The 23,065-nt window shown below is 31.8% G+C and overlaps 2 protein-coding genes across 3 annotated transcripts in view; one reads left to right on the top strand and one right to left on the bottom strand.

Moving 5' to 3' along the window:
- The window catches only part of LOC106786482 (glycine-rich cell wall structural protein 1.0), a 29,708-nt gene extending 13,799 nt beyond the window's left edge, over positions 1-15,909 (bottom strand). For both annotated transcript variants that reach the window (XM_014747904.1, XM_014747905.1), the window contains exons 1-2: positions 15,146-15,909; positions 14,985-15,051 (exon numbers count right to left, since the gene is read on the bottom strand). The gene's annotated coding sequence lies outside the window, so the exon portion shown is untranslated. The remainder of the gene's footprint in view (positions 1-14,984; positions 15,052-15,145) is intronic.
- Positions 15,910-16,609: 700 nt separating this feature from the next.
- LOC106786481 (vesicular acetylcholine transporter) lies at positions 16,610-22,435 on the top strand. Its single transcript, XM_014747902.1, has 2 exons — positions 16,610-16,810; positions 18,817-22,435. Exon 2 carries the CDS (start codon positions 19,162-19,164, stop codon positions 20,995-20,997), a length of 1,836 nt encoding a protein of 611 aa, XP_014603388.1. The 5' UTR covers positions 16,610-16,810; positions 18,817-19,161; the 3' UTR covers positions 20,998-22,435.
- Positions 22,436-23,065: the final 630 nt, after the last annotated feature.

Below are 23,065 nucleotides of genomic sequence, written 5' to 3'. Positions count from 1 at the left end.
AGAGAGAGAGAGAGAGAGAGAGAGAGAGAGAGAGAGAGAGAGAGAGAGAGAGAGAGATAGAAATAAAGTGAAACATCATATACACACGTGTTACGTGTTGAATTTTTGACGAGAATAAATAAAAATATAAATTAACAAATATAATACGAGAAAAAATTCTGTTCTTTTATTATAAAGTTTACCTAAGATTAAATTATTTGAGATTAGTATAATATTGATTATATAATCATTATATTTTAGATAAATATTCTATACGTTAATTTCAATTGTTTTCGATTTTGACATTCGGAGATTTTTCGATGCTTTTCATAAATAAAAAAGAAAATAATACAAAATAGAATGCGAGAATGAAATTTTTTCGGCTTGTTTAGACAACGTTCTTTGTCATATATATAAAATAAAATGTACAAAAAGAAATCTTTGTCCTATTCGAGTCTTTCAGAAAACGGGAAATATATGATTAACATAAAAATCTTGGTAATGATTATTAATATTCGAGTGATATACTCCATCCAATGTTGATTCCTAATACTTTCGATTAGTATTCTCGAATTTCAATGCATTTATTTAAATAATTATTTATTAATCTAATCGAATGTAATTTAGAAGTTTGTACTACGTAATTAAATACAATATAAAATCTTTAAATATATTTGTGAAAAATTTAAAAAAAAAATTGTATTATTGTACTTACGTTACAATATTTCCTTTTGTAAATCCTTAAATCGCAAGTAATGTCGACTCAGATTTCACCACAAGGAGGTTTCTGCATTTGGATTATTAATATCTCCAATAAATTAATAAGTTTGCACTGTTACACACACACAAATACACATTACAAATAACCTAGGTAATGTCTACACTTTCTCACTTATGATCACACCAATTATTTCTACATCAATTATAAAACAAATAACGCGATAACGTTAAAACGATTAACAATCAAAAAATATCGTCCGATAACGAAAGCACGCGTTTCTTTAATTATCAAATAACTTTTCAACGTTTTATAATTAAATTTATACGATAAGTAATGTTAAACGATTTTCGAAGTTGTTCACGCGACGAAGCTTCCTATAGAACTAATAGTATAGACATTTTTTTACCCTTGAAATATCAAGAGCATTAGACGATTGTTTACGTCCTTGAGTTTGATCGAAAATACGTAAGTAAAATTCTTATTCCAATGCTTACGTTCATGCTCAAGATGTTATTATTCTCTTTCTCTCTCTCACACTCACTCACTCAGTCATTCGATTAATTACGTACTTATTTACATTTGTACGTATAACAAAAACCAATGTTACCTATAACAAATTACGATGTTTTTTGCCTGTTATTTGAACGTATTTGGAATTCGTCTGAACTGGAAATAAAATTTGTAGGTAGGCTAAAAAAAATATATGCCTGCATAATATTTTTATTTCTAGACATGTAGAAATATTTTTTAACGAATATAATTATGCGGGAATATATCATCGTTTAAAATATTTTCATTGCACGGTAATTGCATTTGCACGGAAAGATAAAAATCTCTGCGGTTATGGTATTACTAAAATTTTGTCCAATGTTTTTATTCTTTCTCTTGTTCTTACTTTTTATTTATTATGCGCTTCTTTAAATTTGTATGCTTAATAAAAACCGATCCTACGTACGAGAAACTAGGATATTTTTTGCGCCCACGGATTTGAACGTGTTTTGAATTCGTCCGAACTTGAAATAAAATTTTTTAGACGGTTACGAAAGATATATAGGTACATGTAATATTTTTATTTCTAGATATGTACAAATATTTTTTATGAATATAATTATACGGAAACAAATAATTTATTAATAGATCATCGTTTAAAGTATTTTCATTGTACGATAATATTGCTTTCGAAAGATAACTATTTGCGATTTTAATATTGATAAAACTTTATCGAGATATAAAAAAAAGGTTGTTTTTTCGTAGATCGAATTCGGAAAGAAATAAGACGATGGAATTCTTAAACAGATGATTTGAAAGAAAATAAATCGTAAAGCGTTCAACGAAGCTAAGCTTTCACTAAACTATATGTGACTTAGGCTTTTATGAGAAAAAGAAAAATATATAAAGAGAGATAGAAAATAAAGAGAAACATCATACACGCGTCATACTTTCTTTCTCGATGATGCAAATACAACTACACACACATAGAGATATATACATACAAAAGTATATATATTTGAGTTTAAAATGATGCCACGGTTAAACGAAGATCTTACGTTCGTTTTTTCTGTATTCCCCTTTTCTTTTTTTCTTGGTTCTTTTTTTTCTCCCGTAAGATTAAAAGAAAGTAAAAGTTTATACCATTACTATTTCTATCAAAAGATGAGAAAGGAAGATGAGAAAGGAAGATGAGGAAGATAGGAGAAAAAAAAAATAAATTAAGCACGTCAACGTACTTTAGTAGGATATTTAAACTCGTATCAATTTTACATAATATATATAATTTTGTTTTTATGATATTTTAATAATAAAAGATATTAGGAGTAGAAGGAAAGTAAATTTATGAGAAGAGATACTTTCATATATATTTTATTTTTTTTCGATTTCTTTCTTTTTTTTTTCATTGGCGAAAGTACTCGAATATTTTAACGATAAAAAAGATTTGGCCCATCCATGCGATATTTAATCCGAAAATTGATTAAAGTTGAATTTAATATTAATTACAAATAAGAAAAAAGAAAACATAATTTAAATGTTAGAAAATATTTCGTAAATTATTTCAAACGAATAAATTCGATGAATATTATGAAATAGAAAAAGAAAGAAAAAATAGAAAAGAAATATTTATAAACGGTTACTTAAGAATAACACTTTGGATAACTTGAAAACAAAATCCGTGGTAGGAATGAATCGATGTTGCGTTACTTTCTCTCGTTTAAAAATTGAAAGATACGTAAAGAGAAGAAAGGTGCATCGATTGATCGGAGAAAGCTTTGCGATAATTGATCGCAAACATGTAAACATGACTTTTTGCTAGGAAGAAGAAAAAAAGAAAGAAAAAGACAGGAATAGTAAACGAGATTCTTTGAAGATTTTCTCACCTTTCCATGTCTGATGAAATATATCGAAAGTGACATCAACTGTATGCACGTATATATATATATATTTTAACAAGAAACAATATTCCTTTTCAAATTTCAAACTAAAACTAGGTTATTCAATTTTCTATTACGAAATCACGTCAAACAGAGAATAACACCATTGACGATGATAAAATTTCATTCATTAAGGAAAATAATGATCGATCTTGAAATCTAATCAACTTATTCACAAACAATTTCCAAAGTACGGAATTTAAACGTAAATTACTTCAACGAAAATTCTATTACGAAATTAATGAGAAGTTCGTCTTTAATAACGACTCCTAATTATTTTCGCGAAAAAGGAGAAGAAAAAAAAAAAGAAAAAGAAACATATACAATTATAAATAAATATAAAAAGTCTCGTTACATGAATAACAATGACGAACGATTTAACGAAATCCTTCAAAACATTAAAGTTCATCTTAAAAGTTTTTCTCGACAAATTAATTAATGACGCACGAAAAGAGGGATGGTAAGAGATATTGAATGAGATCGAAGTAGAGAAATTAATTATCCCTTTCTCCTTCTCCACACGAAAAGGAAAAAAAACAGGAAAAAAGAAAAAAAAAATAAATAGATGAAAATATGCATTTGTAATAATAAAAAAAAAGAACAAAAAGAAGTAAGTATTATAATATATTGAACTTAGCCGTCGGGTTAAATTTCGTAATCGTGATAGAGTACGTAGATGGTAAGGTAACGAGCATAATATGTCTATGTGTATAAACTAATACACACAAACATGTAAAATCGAGAGAGTAGAGGGAAATAAAGAGAGAGCGAGAGGGAGAGAGAGAGAGAGAGAGAGGGAAATATAGGAGCCATTTTTGACTGATTCGCGAGGTGGGCCTATGAAGTGGGTTGATGGGCGTGGCAAGTAAGGGGTGGTGGGCGTGGTTAGTCTCGATCAATAGAACCACTTCCGTGAATTTAGCAGAGGAGGGAGGGAGGGTTTCGCGTAGAACGTAGCACTGTTTCTCCAAGGGGTGAATGAGAGTGAGTTCAACTCAAACGTCTGCGTGTATTTCACCATCTATCTCTGCGTATAAATGTGTGTATGTATGTGTGTGTGTGTGTGTGTGTGTGTTAGAAAGAGATAAAAAGAGTGCATGGACTCTGCCAAACCACATCGATCCTTCAACCTGAACCTCCCCCTCCTCACAGTTCCTCTTCAGCACTTCACTCAACTCTATTTCAGTCATTCTTGAGGATCGTTGAAGTTACCGCCATGACATGCCATGGTTTTCTATATTATTATGGTGTGCCCTGGAACTACAGAAGTTACTTCTTCTTCTTCTTCATTCTGAGCACGAACTCACGTGAACTCTCGCACGTAATGATTCCCTCGGTGAGAAAGAGAAGAAGAAGAAGAAGGAAGAAGGAAGAAAAAATGAAAAAAAAAAGGTGAAAGGATTTTTTATCCTCTTTCTTTCTCTTTCTTTCATTCTCTCTTACATTTTTGTTCGTTGCACTTTCAACGCCATTGTCAAAGTTCGTATCTTTCGTCTCACATACATACATACATACGTACGTACATCTGACTTTTTTATTTCATTTTGTTTTTAATTTTTACTCACCCTCTTTCCTTATATTTGCACTTGCGTCTGTCTCTCTCCCTCTTTTCCTTTTTCAATTTTTGAGAGGAGAAATACGTGACTGCGATCTGTATTTTTTATTCTTTTTTTATTTTATTCTTTTTCTCACCTTCTATCTCTTTGTACTTTTATGACTCTCTCTCTCTCTCTCTCTCTCTCTCTCTCTCTCTCTCTCCATCCAGCTATCCGTTTTTTATTCAAATCTTTTTTTTTTAAATTTAAAATATGATATACCACGATGCGAGACTTAAGATTTTATTATACACTGTGTCTGAAGCTTAACACTTTGATTTTTTTCTTGCTCATTTTCATGCATAGAATACACTGACACCGTTCGCCTGAAACAAACTCCAGACACCCTACATATATATATTTTGTTTTATTTTATTAATAATCTTTTTTCACCCTCACCCTTATACTCTGTCTCTCTCTTATTTTATTTTTGAGATTTATTATACACATACGATTCTTTTAAGATTCCCATAAACTCCCCTTTCCCCCTTTTTTTGTTCTTTTTTTACCTTACGTTTATAAATAATATGCAATTTCCTTGATAAAAATTGTAATTATTTGTTTATTTATACTTTCGCATTTTCTTCTTCCTCTCGGTGTGTTTTATTTTTAATTTTTTGTATCATTTTTATAAAAGTTAATTATTACAAATTTTTGGAGCCTTGTGTTTTTTTTTATTTGCAAAAGAAAAAACTGTCATAAGTATAAATTAAATGATCGTATAAGAAAATAGAAAAAGGTACACGTTTAGATGCATTTTATTACATCAAAGATTATTAATATTATTTGTAGGAAGAAAGAAATGTTAGGTTTATGGTTTCCATTTAACATTGGTCAAAATATTTATATCACGGTTCATTAAATCGCGGAATCATTTAGCCCATTCTTACGTAACTTAAACATGGAAGACATTCTTAAGAGAAATGTAAACCTAATGATTCATTCTGTCGATGCACTTTCTACTTCCTTTCTTTCCCAATCGTTTACGGTCTATTACCCTTCACGATTTTGTTTATTGTCCATTAAAACAAAACAAAAACAAAAACAAAAAATAAATTAAAAAGACAATGAACATTTATAATTAATAATATATCATGTAATAATACTTCAATAAAATTATACTTCGTATAATGATACTTTAATCAAATTGTACACGTTTAATATAATATATTTAAATAAAAAAATTATCTGACCAACGAACTCAACGTTTGTACACAAAAGTGTATAATTCATATAAAAGAAACAAAAAATATATATTTTAATAGAAAATTTTTGATTAAAAAGAAATGGAAAAAAGAGATGCATCTGTAGAAATTAAAATATAGGAAAATGAACAAAAATAAAAAGAAATAATATATATACGATAATGCAATACGAATATGAAATTGAATTAAATGAAACGAATTTAATGTAATAAATATAAATGAACGAAATTCAATTTTCTTGACAGGAATATTCTTTTAGTTTCTTTCACAAACCAACGACATCCATCCTTTCCCTTTTAAATCCCCTCCCCCCTTCGACCTATCCATTCTTCTCATTTTCACGAGTTTAGGAATAGAATGGAAAATGTTTTCTAACGTGTCATACGGTGTTAGAAACGAATATACGACCGTGGCCTGTATGAAATCGATCAGTTACGAACTTAAAACAACAATGCCGTTTATGTGATATGAATATACTTGTCTCTGTTACTGTTTGAAAGTATGTAAGTAATAAATATCATACACACAAACATAGATAAGACTACACAAAGATAAAATATATAAGGAATGATATTGTGAAAAGTTGTGTGTTAACTCGATCGATATAAAAATGTTTAAATATAGTTATGCATGCTGGTGGTATGTATAGTAATATAAAATCATACTTAAAAAAACGTATTTATGATTAACAAGAGAAAGAAAGAAAAAATAGAAAAAAATGAGGGAGAGAGAGAGAGAGAGAAAAAAGTGAAATAAAACAAGTACCTTTGAAAATAATGATAAGTTATAGTTATTTCTTTTTCTTCTCTTTTTTTTTTTGCATACAAATATACACCAGGTCAAAGTTCATTCTCTTACAACTCATCATTTACTGTGAACACTTTACTTCAACCCGGAACTATTTTATATCTAACATAAGCACTTTCCGTACATTATATTTATGTATATATAAATATATATATGTGTGTGTATATATACTTTGCTAGAATATTTAAAGAATTAAGGAAATTTTCGTCATTGAGTTTTTTTATTTATTTGTTGGTACACACGTAAATACATAAATTAAGTATCACGAAACACCAGAAGTTACATTCTAAACTAGTAAAAATTCTATCCATTGCTAATCTTCTTTAAATAATTCCTATTATTATTTTTTTTTATTTTTAATTAACATAATTTTGTTTACTATACCGATAACATAATTTCAATGATTTCGTTCTACAATCATTCTATTATATATCATATTATTATTCTCATCAGTTGTTAGAAAAAAGAAAAAATAACTTTTATTATCAATGATTTCTTTCCACGATAATTTTGCCATTTGATTTACTTATTTATTTTTAAAAGGTGAATAAAAAAAAAGGAAGTATGGATAAAAATCTCCAGCTAATTGACGAAACTTCGGGGGCGCATGTAATTCGTGTTAAAGTCGAGGTTAACATCGACCTTGACCCAATGCTATTATTAAAAAGGGCATACATTTGTAGGTACGTATAAAGTAAGTAAGTAAGTTAGTAAGTAAGTAAGTATGTCGGTTGTCTTTGTCAACGATTGGCCCACTTGCTTGGATTTAGCTTGTGTGTTAGTATCGTTTGAAATCGTTCCTGTTGATTAATGTTACAATTTTCTCACAATTCCACACACACACACACACACATATATACAAGTATGTAGCGTATAGAAATGATCGTCTTATTTTCGTAGAAATCTGATCGTAAATTCTTACGATTTAAGTAAAGATAAAGATAAAGAAAAAAATAAAAGAAAAAAGAAGTGAACAAAAATGTTAGACTTGACAAAGATGTAGAACTCGCATGAGATAAAACTTAATTAAATGGTATACTACCTGGAGTCAGATAAAATCCTTACAAAATAAATGAGAACAAGAGAATGAGACAATGGTTAAATTAAAACGGATTAAATTAAGAGAAAATTAGAGAGGAAATAAAAAAGGATGCACGGAAATTCTTTTAATAAGAATTTGAAATTAAGAAAGAAAAAATATTAAATATTACTATCAAACTATATAATGAAAATTACACACATCGCGTCAAATTATTTAATAACATTACTTATAGCACGTATTTTACGACATTGATAGATGTCAATTTGTTAAATAAAGAACGAAATTGCAATATTATTTTTCCGAAAGATCAACCTTGCTTGGAAAAAAATAATTAAACAGAGCAAAGGAAGACAAAGATACACACACACACACACATATAGATAAATAATAAACGTAAAAAAAAGCTTTCATCTATAATGAAGAAATAATAAGATCGTAAGAGAAAGAAAAACTTCGACTGTTCGATGTTTCATGAATTAACACAAAGTAAATGAGAAAGAGTGAGAAAGAGAGAGAAAGAGAGGAAGAAGAAAAGTAAAATAGAAAGATGAAAGAAAAATAGAAAGGGTCGTAGGATAGAATAAAACAAAAAAAACTAAATAGAGAGAGAGAGAGAGAGAGAGAGAGAGAGAAAAAGAAGGGGAAAACTTTTTAATGCATACCTGCCAGAGGCAGAAGAACGAAGAACGAGAGAGAAAGAAAAAGAAAAAGAAAGGGAACGCGTGTCCCTCCCATTCAAGTAAAATAAATTATTGTGAGTGTTGAGGTAGTCAAGTTAGGTTAGGGGTAGTAGTATAGGAAAGGGGGAGGTAGGGGTATAAAGAATCCCCCCTTCGAGTGTACTGTTAGCTACCCCCGGTTCCCCTCTCCTCCCCTCCCACTCTCTTGAATATTGTTAGGATCCTTGTCCCTGAGCAAGGAATACTCAATAGCAAGACACCGACAGCAACAGAACCAAGCAAACAATCAACCCAACAACCAACAACTAACTCAGCAAGCAAGCAAGGATGGAAGGAAGGATGCAAGGATGGAAGGAAGGAAGGAAGGAAGGAAGGAAACAGCAGGAGGATTCTCCAGCACCTTGGTCGTCGTCATTCTAAGGACGGCGTAGCTAATATAATATTCTAGGCAATTACAGTGTTTGCGGATCAAACACAGAGGGAACGGTTTGCATCCCCTCATCCGTTCGAACAAAAGTCTTCAACCCCTGCGATTCAGGCTCCTGGTTCACGAGTATACTGAGAATCGTACGGGTGGTAAAGATGGTGTGGGTGGTGGTGGTGGTGGTGGTAGTCGTGGTGGTGTTGCCGACGTTCGAAGGGGTCGCTAGAAATAGTCTCTCTCTCTCTCTCTCTCTTTCTCTCTCTCTCTCTCTCTTTCTGTCTGTTATATCTCCATTTTTTCCCTTCCCCTTGCCGTTTAACGACGTCATTTCGCTCGATGTTTAGCCACGACCAAAGCCACCCAACAAGTCTGCCAGGGCTCCTCGTCGTCATTTTTTCACGATTTCAATGCCTTTCCTATGGAATGTTTTTCTTTATGAGACTTATATTTTGTTCTTTTTTTGTTTTTCTTTTTATTTTCAGCTGAATGAGAATTTTGTTCTCTCACATATATGTATATAATATATCTATTATGTATATATATTCGAATGATTTTTCTTTCAGTATTTTTATATCATTGATTTTTGAATGAAAAAAAAATAAAAAGAAAATAATTTGGTATCAAATTTTGTCGTTGGGGACGATTTCTTTTCTTTGGTTAACGCACGCATGCTTCTTTTTTCAACATTTATAACAAAAAAAAATATATATATATATAAGGGTGAACATACTAAAAGTTCGTGCGTTTTTTAATTAATATTTCCAGAGTAAATTTTAGAAAATTAATCTTAACTTTTGGTTCCCCCTAATATTATATATATATATAAAATTTAAAAAAAAGAAATATGAGATAAGAGGACTACTAAGAGATGTATGGGGTTTATCTTTTACGAATTACAAAGTGTCTTTCTCTTCCTACGTTGGCGGCCTTTTAAATCTGAAATAGTCGCTCTTGGAAAGTCGTTTCGCTTGCGCCATTTAAATCGAACAATTTACAAGTCAAATACATAGAAAAAGAAAGAACGAAATAATGAAAGAACGAGAGAGAGAGAGAGAGAGGAACACTAGTAATACAACTACTACAATCATGCGCCACAATCACTCGCCATCATTTTCAAACGGAAATAACATTTTATAGTAGGATCGTCCTTTCGAAAGTTTCTTTCTCTTTTTTTCTTTTTTAGCAATACGTGCAAGACAAACACAAAAGAAAAGAAAAGAACTGTTAAAGTAACAACTTTTTTCCTATTTTTTATATTTTTTTTTTCGTACAAAAACTCTTTGACGAAAAAGAGACGCGAACTTAACGTTTCGCTTTTTAAATAATTACGCTTCTTTTTATTCGATTTGTTTTCCGCGTAGAAATACAAGTTGAATAACACGCGTGTAACACGTTTTGCTTTTGTTGTTGCAAAAGATTTATAGTCGAACGTAAAAAACGTTCAACAACGCAGACGAGTTTTATTCTGTTCTCTGTTCATTACAGTTCACCTTCTACGAAATCAACTCTTACATCATCTCTTAGTTCCCATAAGTGTTTTCTTTATTTCTTTCTCTTCCATACTTTGTCTTTTTCCTTTTTATTTGTCAGCAAGTAGACAACGTACGTAGAAATAACGAACGAACAAGTTTCCCATCTTCTTTTTCTTAAAAATGTTGGACATGTCAGTGTCTTTCTTATCATTTGACATAATTTATCACGTCGGATAAAATGGTGGAATACCAAAAGGGCCTCAAAATGTCCCCAAAGTCTTAATATGATTTTATGTATTTTGTTTTTAAATTTATTATCATACAGATGTTAATTAATTTTTTCAATCTAATTCAAAAATATACCAACGCATTTATCGATCATTTGTATGCATTATTATTTTTATTATTTATTTCATTTCACGATTAATAATCGTAACACACAACCACGATACAATCGAAATATTTATCTATTTATTTGTAGGGTAATACGTAAATAATTAAATGAACATTAATGATTATTATTGTGTTATAATTTCTATTTGATGATATATTAATTATATTTAAGAGATATGATAGTAAGGGAATATAAAATATGTATATAGTATACGCATGCGTTGATATCTCCTGTAGTTAAGAATATATTAGCAAGCTTGTTCATGATCGTGCCCAAAGACCGTTTATGTTAATGTCCTTATCATACTTGCCAACTATCAAGGAGGAAGTCCCTTTAACGTTCACACCAAGGCTACAAATACTCACGAGATCCTATTTATTATTCTAACTACGCTATTTCGAAAAAGTCTAGCTTGAATTTTTAAAAAGCTGAACTTTATGGTTCGATCGTTTCCATACACTTTGAAGAATATACAATTAATAATAATAATACAATAAAGCGTAAATAAATTTAAACGAGGGAATAAAATTTAAATTAAAATTAATTTTAAAAAGTAATAATATTGAATGAATAATAATTAAATTATACGGTTATATGTAATTAAATAATTATATTAATCGAATGATTAAGTTGGTTGTCATACGTTAATTAAAATGAATGAGTTTAACGGTAATAAATTTTTGGAATGTCTGTTAGTTTCTTTTTTTTCTATCTATTCTTCAACTTAAAAAAATAAAAAGTTAAATGACAAAATGATGAGGGGTTTAAGTTTTCCCTCCAGATTTGTTCAAAGCTAACGATATTTCGCGCGAGATTTGTCGAAATCCTGTGAATTCGATCGTAGGGAAACGAATTATACGGATCGTTCGTTTGATATTCCAGTCATTCCTTCCTCTTGAAAATGCGTTCGTCGTTCTTCTACCCAACAGTGGTGTATTAAGCGGCCGGGCCCTCGAGATATTAACATTTCTTTTCATTTAAGGAAAATTATACTTCTTTTTATACAAATTTAATTATTGTTTTGCGGTTATGTAATTTTCGATCACTTTTTTTTTTGTTAATAATTAGATGGGAGTGTAGTTTTTTAAATTTTCTTTTTTCCTAACATCAATTTGTTTGGGCTTCGAAATTTTTACCGTTTGGGATCTCCACTCAACTTGATACGCCACTTTTTTCTATCCTCGCCATTTTTAAATTCTTTTGTATTTTTTTATTTTTAGTATTTAAACATAACCTGGAAGGGGTAAAACAAGTCTATTATTTTCTTCTTTCTTTTTTTTTACTTTTTTCTCGCGTTTACGTAAATACGAACTGCGTAAAAGTAATTTAATTATGCGCAACAAAACGGACATTAATTAGATCGTCGACGAAGTTTAAACGCGTTGAAACAATTTTAATTGGACGCGTGCGAAATTATTCTTCTTCTTCTTATTATTATTATTATTACTGTATCATTTAATTGTCATTTGAAATAATTATTATAATAACGAATAATATAAATAATTCATGAAATTAATTTAATTTGCCAATCCCAACAATTTGTTTTACTTCTTTTTCTTTTTATTTTATTATTATTAAAAATAATATTAATAATAATATAATCATCTATACCATAGAATATATATTTATTTGTAAAAATAGTATTTATCGATAAAATTTTTATCGTTGAAATTGAAGATGAATAGTAAACGGAGAAAATCTAATAAGTATTCCCATTGGATCCTTCAAATGTCACACAGGAATATTTCCATTAATTCGACCGTACTCTATCTACGGTGTCCCGTGAGAATTCTGAATTTGAATAGTATTACAAGACAGAAGGAACGAACGAACGAACGAATAAACGAACAAATGAAAGATAGAGAGAGAGAGAGAGAGAGAGAGGGAGAAAGAAAATATTTCCATTTCGTCATACCACGTATAGTTAATAAGTTTCGAAATAGACGAAACAAAAAAGATCCAAAGAAATAAAGCAAAAAGGTTTCCAAAATGTTATCAAATAACATTTGGAAAATTCCCACGTATATTTCGAACAATACTCCAATTAAAAAAAAAAACAAAAAAGAAAGAGAGAGAGAGAGAGGAAACGTGTGTATAAAAAAAAATATTTCATACCGTGATATTTTATCAATTAAAATTGTACATATAATAAATAATGAAGAAAAGTATAACCTGTGTTTTGTTGTAACATATAAAATAAACAAAAATATCCATCTACCAATCCATTTGAATATGAAATATTAATAAATCAAAAATAATTGTTCAACGTTTATAAATAAATTTCCAAAAAAATATGCCATCTATAGGCGGGGGTAATGTGTTTTCAAATAATAATATAAATTTCTATAAATTATTTTCGTTTTGATTGCATAACAAAAAAATTAAATACAACACGTAAACACACAAATGTATCTGTATGGGTTTTTAAATGCATGGTAAATTTCATTTCCGTGTTCTTTTCTCTCTCTCTCTCTCTCTCTCTCTCTCTTTCTTTTCCATATAAGTGCAAACAGAAAGTCTATTAACTGAAAGAAAGGTGAAGAAGAAAAAGCTAAAGAAAAAATACCGCAAAGAGAGAGAGAGAGAGAGAGAGAAAGAAAAAAGAAAAAAGAATATGAAAAGATAAAAAAGAAAAAATGTATGGCATGACGCGTGTCCGTTAACGCTCCTGCTTTTAACGGTTACAGAAAAGAGATAAATATAAGATAAACAAATGACGTTTCTTGTAATATACATTAACGAATATCTTTTACTTTAGAATATCTTCCTCCTTTCATCACGATCTATCTAAATAAGTATATACTTATCTACTTAAATATACATACGCACATATATAGATATATAAATACATTCGTATACATAAATTAATGGCACTTAGGTTAATCTGCGATTTATTCGAGTTCGAATTATCAAAATAGTGAAATTCATTTATTAATACAAAATTAACGATTAAATTATGGTATTATTATATTCGTCGTTTTAATTTTTTTGTTATAATTATTAATGTTTAAAATTTCACCAGATCTTATATGACTTCGATATGTATATTTATCTCGAAGAAAAAAGAAATTTTTATAATAAATGTTTTACGCCAGAAAGTAATTTCGTTTTGTTTTTCTCATTCGCGAAAAGACTTCAACGAAGGCTCGCTTCGGTATCGAGCTTTCTTTATTTCTTGAAAAGATTTCAACGATTGTTTTCTCTCTACTTCAAAATATATTATATTAAATATATTTTTTTGCTTTTTCTTTTTCTTTTTTCTTTTTTCTTTTTTTTTTTAACGTAAAAACCTTAATTCTTTTATTTTGTTATTTCCCATACGACTTTTATTACTTTTTTGCTTTTTATTATAACTGTGACGTTGAATTATTAAAAAAAGAAAAAAAAATGATCAAACAAAACAAATAAAAAAAGAATACGTTTATTCTAATTATCCTTAAACAAATTGTTGTAAACTTGAGTAGAAAATATAGAACGAAATCGATCGATCGAATAAAACGAGCTTTCAATTTTTACGAGTCTATATATAAAAGAGAAAAACGAAGTATAAATTTTTAATCCTTTCTATCTTGTTCAGTAAAAATACGAAGAATTTTTATTTTTATCTTTTTTCATTTTCCTTTTTTTTTTCCAGACAAGAAATTCAATATATGTTTCATATCCTGTTTTTCTGAATTTACTTTCCTAACCTTACTTAAAGAAGGTTCTTAAGTAAAACGAAAAAGAAGATGAAGAAGCAAGATAGAAAGAAAAAAAGAAATAGAAAAAAAAAATCTGTCAGGCGGCGTATATAAACGATCAAACGATCATCCTCCTCCCCCCACCCCCATCGAAGTAAATAGATTTTCCAAAATATACGAAATACGACTCAAATTAGTTTATTCGATTGACTTCGTCGATTTCGTTTTAGTATCACGAGTCCTGTTACGTAATTTCGATCACCCCGACTGTTCACCTCCATCACTACCACCACCCCCACCACCACCAACACTACGACCATCACCCATCACCACCACCATCAGAGTTTGATCACGACGATTCTCAACTACCTTTAAAACTCTATAACCTTCTATGAAAAAATATTCTAATACACGCACACAATCCTTCATAAACTTTATCAACAATTTTGTCAATAAAAATATCTTGAAAAATAGCCCCCCATGCAATATTATAATATAAATAAAAATATATAAACACAAAAAAGAAAAGAAAAGAAAACGAAAAAAATACTTATAATACCTCGATATTTTACGATGTATTTATTTCCCCTCGCTCATCCCCGTTGGAAAAATTGTCCTCCCTTTATCTGGAAAAGAAAATAACAAAACAAGGAAATAAAATTAAAAGCCAGGATTATGGTAAAGAACTGAAGGAGAGAATTTGAAAAGGGAGGCACTGACCGCGACGGATAACCCATTCTGCTCGAGTCCAGAAGAAAAAGAGTGAGATATCGATACATAGTGTTACGTACGATACCAACTTAGTGTGGGGGTGTGCATATATATGTGTATATGTATAGCGTGTGTGTGTGTGTGTGTGTGTATGCGAGAAGAAAGAACAAGGCGTTGCTAGTAGTGGGATGGTGGAGTGGTGATACAGGTAAAACCCATATCGACCTGGCGCCACCAGGTGTCGCTCCAATCATCCCCTCTTCGTATCCTTGTTTCTCTCTCTCTCTCTCTTTAACCCCTTATCATCCCCTCTTCATATCCTTGTATCTCTCTTCACCCCTATGATACCCCTCGTTCATCCCCCCGTTGGTTTTTCCCCTATAGTGAAACACGAACGAATGAACGGGAACGATTGCATAGGTATAAGAGAAGAATAATTCTCATGTCGATCGCAACAACGTGGGTGGTGGGAGTGGTGGTAGTGGTGGTGGTGGATGAAGGTTGGAAATACTCGGATGGTTGTGTGTTAGGGGCTGAGACACGGTTATGGTAGCGCCAATCCCAGAATCCCCGATTCTGTTCAGCGACTGCGCCTTGGTTAGAAACTCTTCCGCTCAGGCTCGTACGTTTGCCTCCAACTTAGGCTAACGGGGGGGAAACGGAAAGAGGGTAACCGCATCGCCCGGTGGCGGGGAGAACCTCGAGGACAGACGTTGAAAAGCCACCCCGACGGAGAGACACGCCGAGACGCCCCTGTCATCGGGAGCCCTTCGGTATTAGTAAGTTCTTTTTACATTTTTTATCTTTTTCTTTTTTTTAAATATCCACATTTCTTATCGTAAATTTGAATTTTTTTTTTCCATTCTTATTTTGCGTAGTCTCATTATTCGCAATAATTTTTTAACATTCTAATATAGGGTTGTGTTCCTTTTTTTTTCTTGGGGTTGGTACGATGTTCCGAATGTTTCCTAAAGTTTCTTTTTTTTCTACATAAATTTATATGAAATATATAAAATTAGATTTATTACAATACGTATATAGAAGGGTGCGGCAATAATTCAATTCCACTTTGAATCTGTAATTTGTAATAATAATACGAAAAATAAGGTTTGGTACAAAACTTGTATTGCCTAGAGTGGTGGCCATATTACGATGTCTATTTCTTTAACGTAGGTGCAAGCGTAGAAAAGATTTCAAGGTCATTTTCATTTTTTTTTTTTAAATTGGATGACCTATTTTCTTTTTTACTGCATGGCGATAACCAACGTTATACATATATATGAAGTGTATTTAGTGAGATATAATTAATTGATTAAAAATAATAAAGCAATAATCCATTAATTAATCCATTAAACAAATGACTACTACCATTATAGCATATTAAAATAAATAATATAAACGAATAAAAAGTAATGTTTCAGTTGAAATATCTTTGCAAATATCTTTGTTTTCGAAAGGTTTGTTATTTTAAAGGCTCGGTTGTCGACTCGACTGAAAAGGTGGAGGGCCCGGGGACGCGAGGAGCCAAGGAGTCCTCCTCCGTGAATGACTCGACGGAGGAAAACCGACCGGACGTCGCCGCGACTTTGACCGGCCTGTTCGCCGGACTTCCAACCTTGGCGGGTCCCCAACGACTCGCCAATTCCCTCAGGCAGAGGTTTGCTAACCATTCTGGTAAGTCGAATAACTATTCATTTTCTCATCTCTTCATCCCCTCCTTTCTTCCTTCCTTCCTTCCTTCCTTCCTTCCTAACACACTGCAAAGGGGTTTCAAGATCAACCCCTTTCTCGTTACAATTATCCTTCGTAATTAATAAAACGAGGGTCACCGCGAACAATAATTCCTCGGATTATTAACCTGATCTACTTTACCAATCGATATTTTATATATATACACCTAAGTGTTACGTATCAAAAGAACGAGAGGTTATTAACCAAAATATTTGTTAAGTCTACTTTTTAGCTACTTTGCATTCAATGAGTTTAACCCAGAAACCTAGGCTCGTTTATTCAAGGATTAAATAGTGATTAAAAAATAAAAGAATGGCGAATGATAAATAGTAAAGGGTTTTTTATTCGTTATCACGGTCTGATTATTAACGTGAGAAAATTTCGGAGATTAAATTAGGGCTGGTTAATCAATCCAGCACGATTGGCTCAGGCCCGCTCTTTAACATATATATTATATATGGTGGTATCGTTGGTGACGCAAATTACTTCGCCGGTTGAAGTGACCTCGAGGGAAGGGGATCCAGGGTAGTTCTTGCGAAGGGATCTTCTGGAGGTGTAGGGGTGTAGTAAGTCACGTCGATGATTCGTTGAAAAAGATCCAATAGGAATCAGCGAATTATTATTCCATTTGCTATTTCATTTGATCGATCTTTTATTTATATTACGAATCCATCAGTTGTTTTATTTCAACTATTGAAAATAAGTACTCACTTGTCTTTCGTTTTAATCACTAAATTTTGTCTTAATTACCTTTTGCCCAAACTACTTAATGTTGACCTATCGACCTTTTATATTAACTACTGGAAATTGTTTCGTACGTCATTTATATAAACTACTAAAATAGTTTCGCTCAAGATTTAGTCATACTACTGCGAAAAATTATTCCACGCGTAATAACAACGCGATAGTTTACAAATTTTCTATATTTTTCATTATAATACGTGTTTATATATATATATATATATATATTATAATAACGTTAGAATTTAATAATAATCTCTTGTGTTTTGATTAACGATCAAATGTTCATTACAATTGGACACATTCTCCCAGTTGTGTATTGTATTTCTTTCAATAAGATCTACGTCCTTTCAAATTGATTTTTTTTTCCTTCTTTCAAAGAGAGTGAATGAGAGTGAGTGAGAGAGAAAGAGAGAGGGCGGGGGGGGGGGGGGGGGTAGTATTGGTCGAAAGTAATTAACAGTGGGGTATAGTAGACCCTTCTAACAAAGCCACACGATGTCGACCCCGTTTTCAGTTCAGGTTCACTCCTGTGTTTTTATCTCCGGTAACACGATACCTGATACCCAGACAATGTGAGAGAGAGAGAGAGTTGAGGGGGAGCCCTCACCCGGGGGTAGGGTGTCGTGTTAACTCTTACTACGAACCATTGGTAGAGAAGTGCGTGCGTAAATCAGCCCGAAAGCTTTGCTTCGAGGGTTCTTTCGTGTCTTCTTTATTACGATGACGAGGATTCTCGCATATGGTCGGGTCGGGTAAGACGTTAAAAAAATAAAAAAAGAAAAAAGAGGAAAAGTTTAAATGCTCGCTGACCAGGCCGGGTCAGGGCTCCCCTTACATTTTTTTTTAAACAATTTCAACTCGTGATTATCGTAATAATCGAGTATCGATGTGTTAAATCCTAATTATTATTTAAACGGATACTCTCGATAAATATATATATGTGTGTGTGTAAAGAAAAAAGAAAGAAAGTATACAATGAGGAAAGTTAAAATAAAATTGATGCAAGATATATATATATATATATATATGTTAATGTTGGAAAAGATAAATATATTAGAATATAATTGAATTGGAAAGTGTATGCATTTATAGATATGTGTATGTTAAACGTATCACGCATACGCACATATATTTAAATATATATATATGTGTGTATATCAGAATTTCGCGGTATTTAATCGTATCAACTCGGTGATCTGTTGTAGGTTACCCCCGGCCCGGCCTGATGCGCATCGACCCAATCGCGACGATCTCCTCGTCACGCTCGCTCGATTGTAAGAAAACAAGCAAACAAACAAACAAGGTCTTCTTCTTCTTCTTCTTCTTACATGCTGATAGGGATTATTAGTTCCTCTCGTTAGTTTCAAGAAATAATTTCAAACGCATATGCACTACAAGAACCACCTTAATCACCAACAATTATCACCACCACCACTACCAACACCATTATCATCATTATCATCATCATCATCGGTACAACTACAACAGTAGCGAAATTTAGTTTTGGAATAATTTGGATTTGAAAAAAAAAAGAAAAAAATAGAAGAACAATGACGACGATACCGATAATCAACATGGAAGTTGGGGCCTTGAAAGAGATCGTATGGACGAAATTACAAGAACCTAAAGCTCAACGTAAGCTGGTATTGGTGATCGTATCGGTGGCATTGTTGTTGGACAACATGTTGTATATGGTGATAGTACCGATAATACCGCATTATTTGAAATACGTTGGTGCATTTGGAAATGATGGTGAGGAAGGTAACGAAACGAGTAGTCCTGCAGTCCATCACGGACAGGACTCGGCAACGGGAGTGTTGTTCGCGTCTAAAGCTATTGTCCAGTTAATGGTGAATCCGTTTTCTGGTGCATTGATAGATAAAATCGGTTACGACATACCAATGATGATAGGATTGTGTATAATGTTTTTGTCAACTGCCGTATTCGCATGCGGCAGGAGCTATAGTGTATTATTTTTTGCACGAAGCTTACAAGGAGTTGGTTCGGCGTTCGCTGATACGTCTGGTCTGGCTATGATTGCTGATAGGTTTACAGAAGAATCCGAACGTTCCAAGGCACTTGGAATAGCTTTGGCATTTATAAGTTTTGGATGTTTGGTAGCACCCCCCTTCGGTGGTGCATTGTATCAATTTGCCGGTAAGGAAATGCCATTTTTGATATTGGCGTTCGTCAGTTTGGCCGATGGTTTTATGTTGTTGTTGGTAATGAAACCGTTTAAGGAACAATTGAAGGATAGAAATCGAGAACGTGAACCTACGATACCGATTTGGCGATTATTGATGGATCCTTATATCGCGGTTTGTGCTGGTGCTTTGATGATGTCTAACGTAGCTTTAGCCTTCTTGGAACCAACTATCTCACTTTGGATGGAAGATCACAATATAACCCACGATTATTGGAAAATGGGTATGATATGGTTACCAGCATTTTTCCCTCACGTTATCGGCGTCATTATAACCGTCAAAATGGCCAAACAGTATCCTCAACATACTTGGTTAATGGCAGCCGGTGGTCTAGCTCTCGAAGGTCTCTGTTGTTTCATCATACCATTCTCGAGCTCGTACAAGGCCCTAATGATACCTATTTGTGGAATTTGTTTTGGTATTGCTCTAATCGATACTGCGTTGTTGCCGACCCTAGGATATCTCGTGGATGTTAGATATGTGTCGGTTTACGGCAGCATTTATGCCATCGCTGACATTTCTTACAGCGTCGCGTATGCGGTTGGTCCGATAATAGCTGGCGGTGTTGTTGAGGCTATCGGTTTTACGGCGCTCAACATTGGAATAGCATTTTCCAATCTTCTTTACGCACCTGTACTCTATTACCTCAGACATATCTACGATTTTAAGCCATTGCAAGACGAGGCTAACGTTCTCATGCAAGATCCACCTGACAAGGAATATCAAACTTACGCACTTCAAGATCAAAGACCGATACCAAATGAACTTGGTAATCATTTGAATCAAACCCGCATGGAAACTAACATCGATCAAACTTATGATCCGAATTATCAGACTATGCAAAATACCGGATACGATCAGAGTACGGTATACGGTCAAAACGTTGCCGTAACGGGTTATAATCAAACCGGTGGTTATGAACAACAACCACCACCTATTTATGGACAACAACAGCCGCAAGGACCCTTAAATTATGCTCAACCAGTTGGATATGTCCAACCACAACCACTGCAACAATCCCAACCATCGTTACAACAACAACAACAACCTTATATACAACAGGATGTACAAGAACAACGGGGATCTCAAATGGATGTTAATCCGTTTAGAAGAGCTCCACCTGATGTTGAACAACAAAGACCGTCAAGTGACAGCAATCCTTTTAGGCAAGGATTGTTCTAGTCATCCACATACTTTAACAAAATTAACAACAACGTGAGGAGAATTTAAACAAATACAGGATATCAAATATTATATTATATCGATAATCCTAATCGACATCGAGTTTTCGAGATTAGTCTTCGAAAGATAGGCTTCCAGTTATAAACAAAGAAGATTAAGGTGAAGATGAAGAAGAAGAAAAAAAATATGATGGGACGACTCTTCATTTTGCAATCGATTCAACCCCATTGGTGTATACTAAAAGTATAATTCTTTCTTTTTTATTTCTTTTTAATTTTTTTTTCAATGCTTCATATAATTAATTCTATTCCTCGATAAAAGAAGAAAATGCTACAACATACAAGTACACGTTTACACATATATACACATACACACACACAACGAATCTCTCAAACAGTAATCGCACAATTTAAAATATATTATAATATGACAATTGAATGTTTTAACAACAGTTTGGCAACATTACAACAAGAATTGTAATCAAGCAACTGAAGAAAATAATGAGACAAAAATACACACATACACATACACACAAAACGAATCTCTCAAACATTGATAAGAAAAATATATTACAAGGATTTAAGTGTTTTCAAGATAAAACAAAAAAATCTAATGAAACCGTTGAAAAAAATAAAGAGAAAAATAATCATATTATAACAATTCTGCTTATCTAATCAATTATCTAATATAAATATTTGAATCTAAAATAAAATATTAAAAATAATACTTCAACCTTTGCAACAAAATATCTTCCGCCCCTAATCCTGAATCGTCCGTCAAAAAAAGAAAATCCCCTTCCCCAAAAAGAAATAAAACAAAAAAAAATGAAATTAACAAAAAGAAAAAGTAATATAAATTACGAGATATGTGTGCCAGATTAAAAAACAAAGAGAAAACAAAGAAAAAAGAGAGAAAGATAAGGGTAAACGTACCCCGTTACGTTTCCACCATTAAAAAAAGGCACCAAAAAAAAATTACGTAAAAAATACGAGAAATGTTAGATTAACGTTCCTGTGAGTGTTATTTAAACTAACAACCAAACCCATTACTACAACAACAGCAACAACAACAACGACAACAATGCCACCACCATTATACCACCATAATCATTATCATCATTATCATAATTATCATTAGTACCATCTACGATCACCAAGGAACCAAATAATGTATTATGAAGAAGGATTAACAAAGATATTAATAATAATAATTAAAAAATAAAAAAAAATAAAGGAAGAAAAATAAAACAAAAAAATACAAAAAAAATATATAAAGAAAAGAGACAAAATTGTTCGAAGAAAAAAGTTGGTGCTAAGAATCGCGTTATAAATAATCGAGGAAACAAGTATATAGTAAATTACGTAGAAAATGAAAGATAGTATGCGAGCATGAACGAAAAAACGCGAGAGAGAGAGAGAGAGAGAGAGAGAGAATGATAGTAATTACGTCTATACAGTGTGAATGAATAAAAAGAGAAGGAGATATCCGAGTATTGAAGGCTTCCACTCAGCAAGGACCTTCTTTAACGGATTGCCAAGTAAGGCAAATTTTTCAGTTTTTAATACTAATGTTTCAGTTAAAACGTTATCATTGCTGAATTGAAATACCATATCATTAGTTAAGAAATACGAAGAAATAAATAATAAAGAAAATAAGAGGGAGTGGAAGAGAGATCTATAATATATGTATATTAAGGCTTTAATATTAGGTATTATAAATAATTAATTAATTAGGATAAAGGGACACATCGTTTCGAAATAAAAAAATGTCTCTGAGATTTAAACAGTTCGTTTTATCAAGGTGACAAAGTACCGTTCTTATTTATGGTTTTAACTCTCTATAATATCATATATGTACATATATATTTTAATTGAAATATTTCAAATGTATAGAGATAAATGTATAATACTTGAAACAATTTTTTATTAAAATTGTATGCACGATTTGTTTGTTTTTTTTTTTTTATTTATATTCTTTTTTATCCTTTTAAAGTATTATACCGAGAGTTTCTGAAGAGTTATAGGGTTATACAATATATTTTTTTGTTTATTCGAAAACACGTGATAGT

Source organism: Polistes canadensis, unplaced genomic scaffold, assembly GCF_001313835.1.
Source record: "Polistes canadensis isolate GaletaPanama2010 unplaced genomic scaffold, ASM131383v1 scaffold_75, whole genome shotgun sequence".
Classification (NCBI taxonomy): Eukaryota; Metazoa; Arthropoda; class Insecta; order Hymenoptera; family Vespidae; genus Polistes; species Polistes canadensis.
The sequence above is the reverse complement of the archived record's forward strand: the minus strand, read 5'-3'. Positions and strand labels throughout refer to the sequence as shown.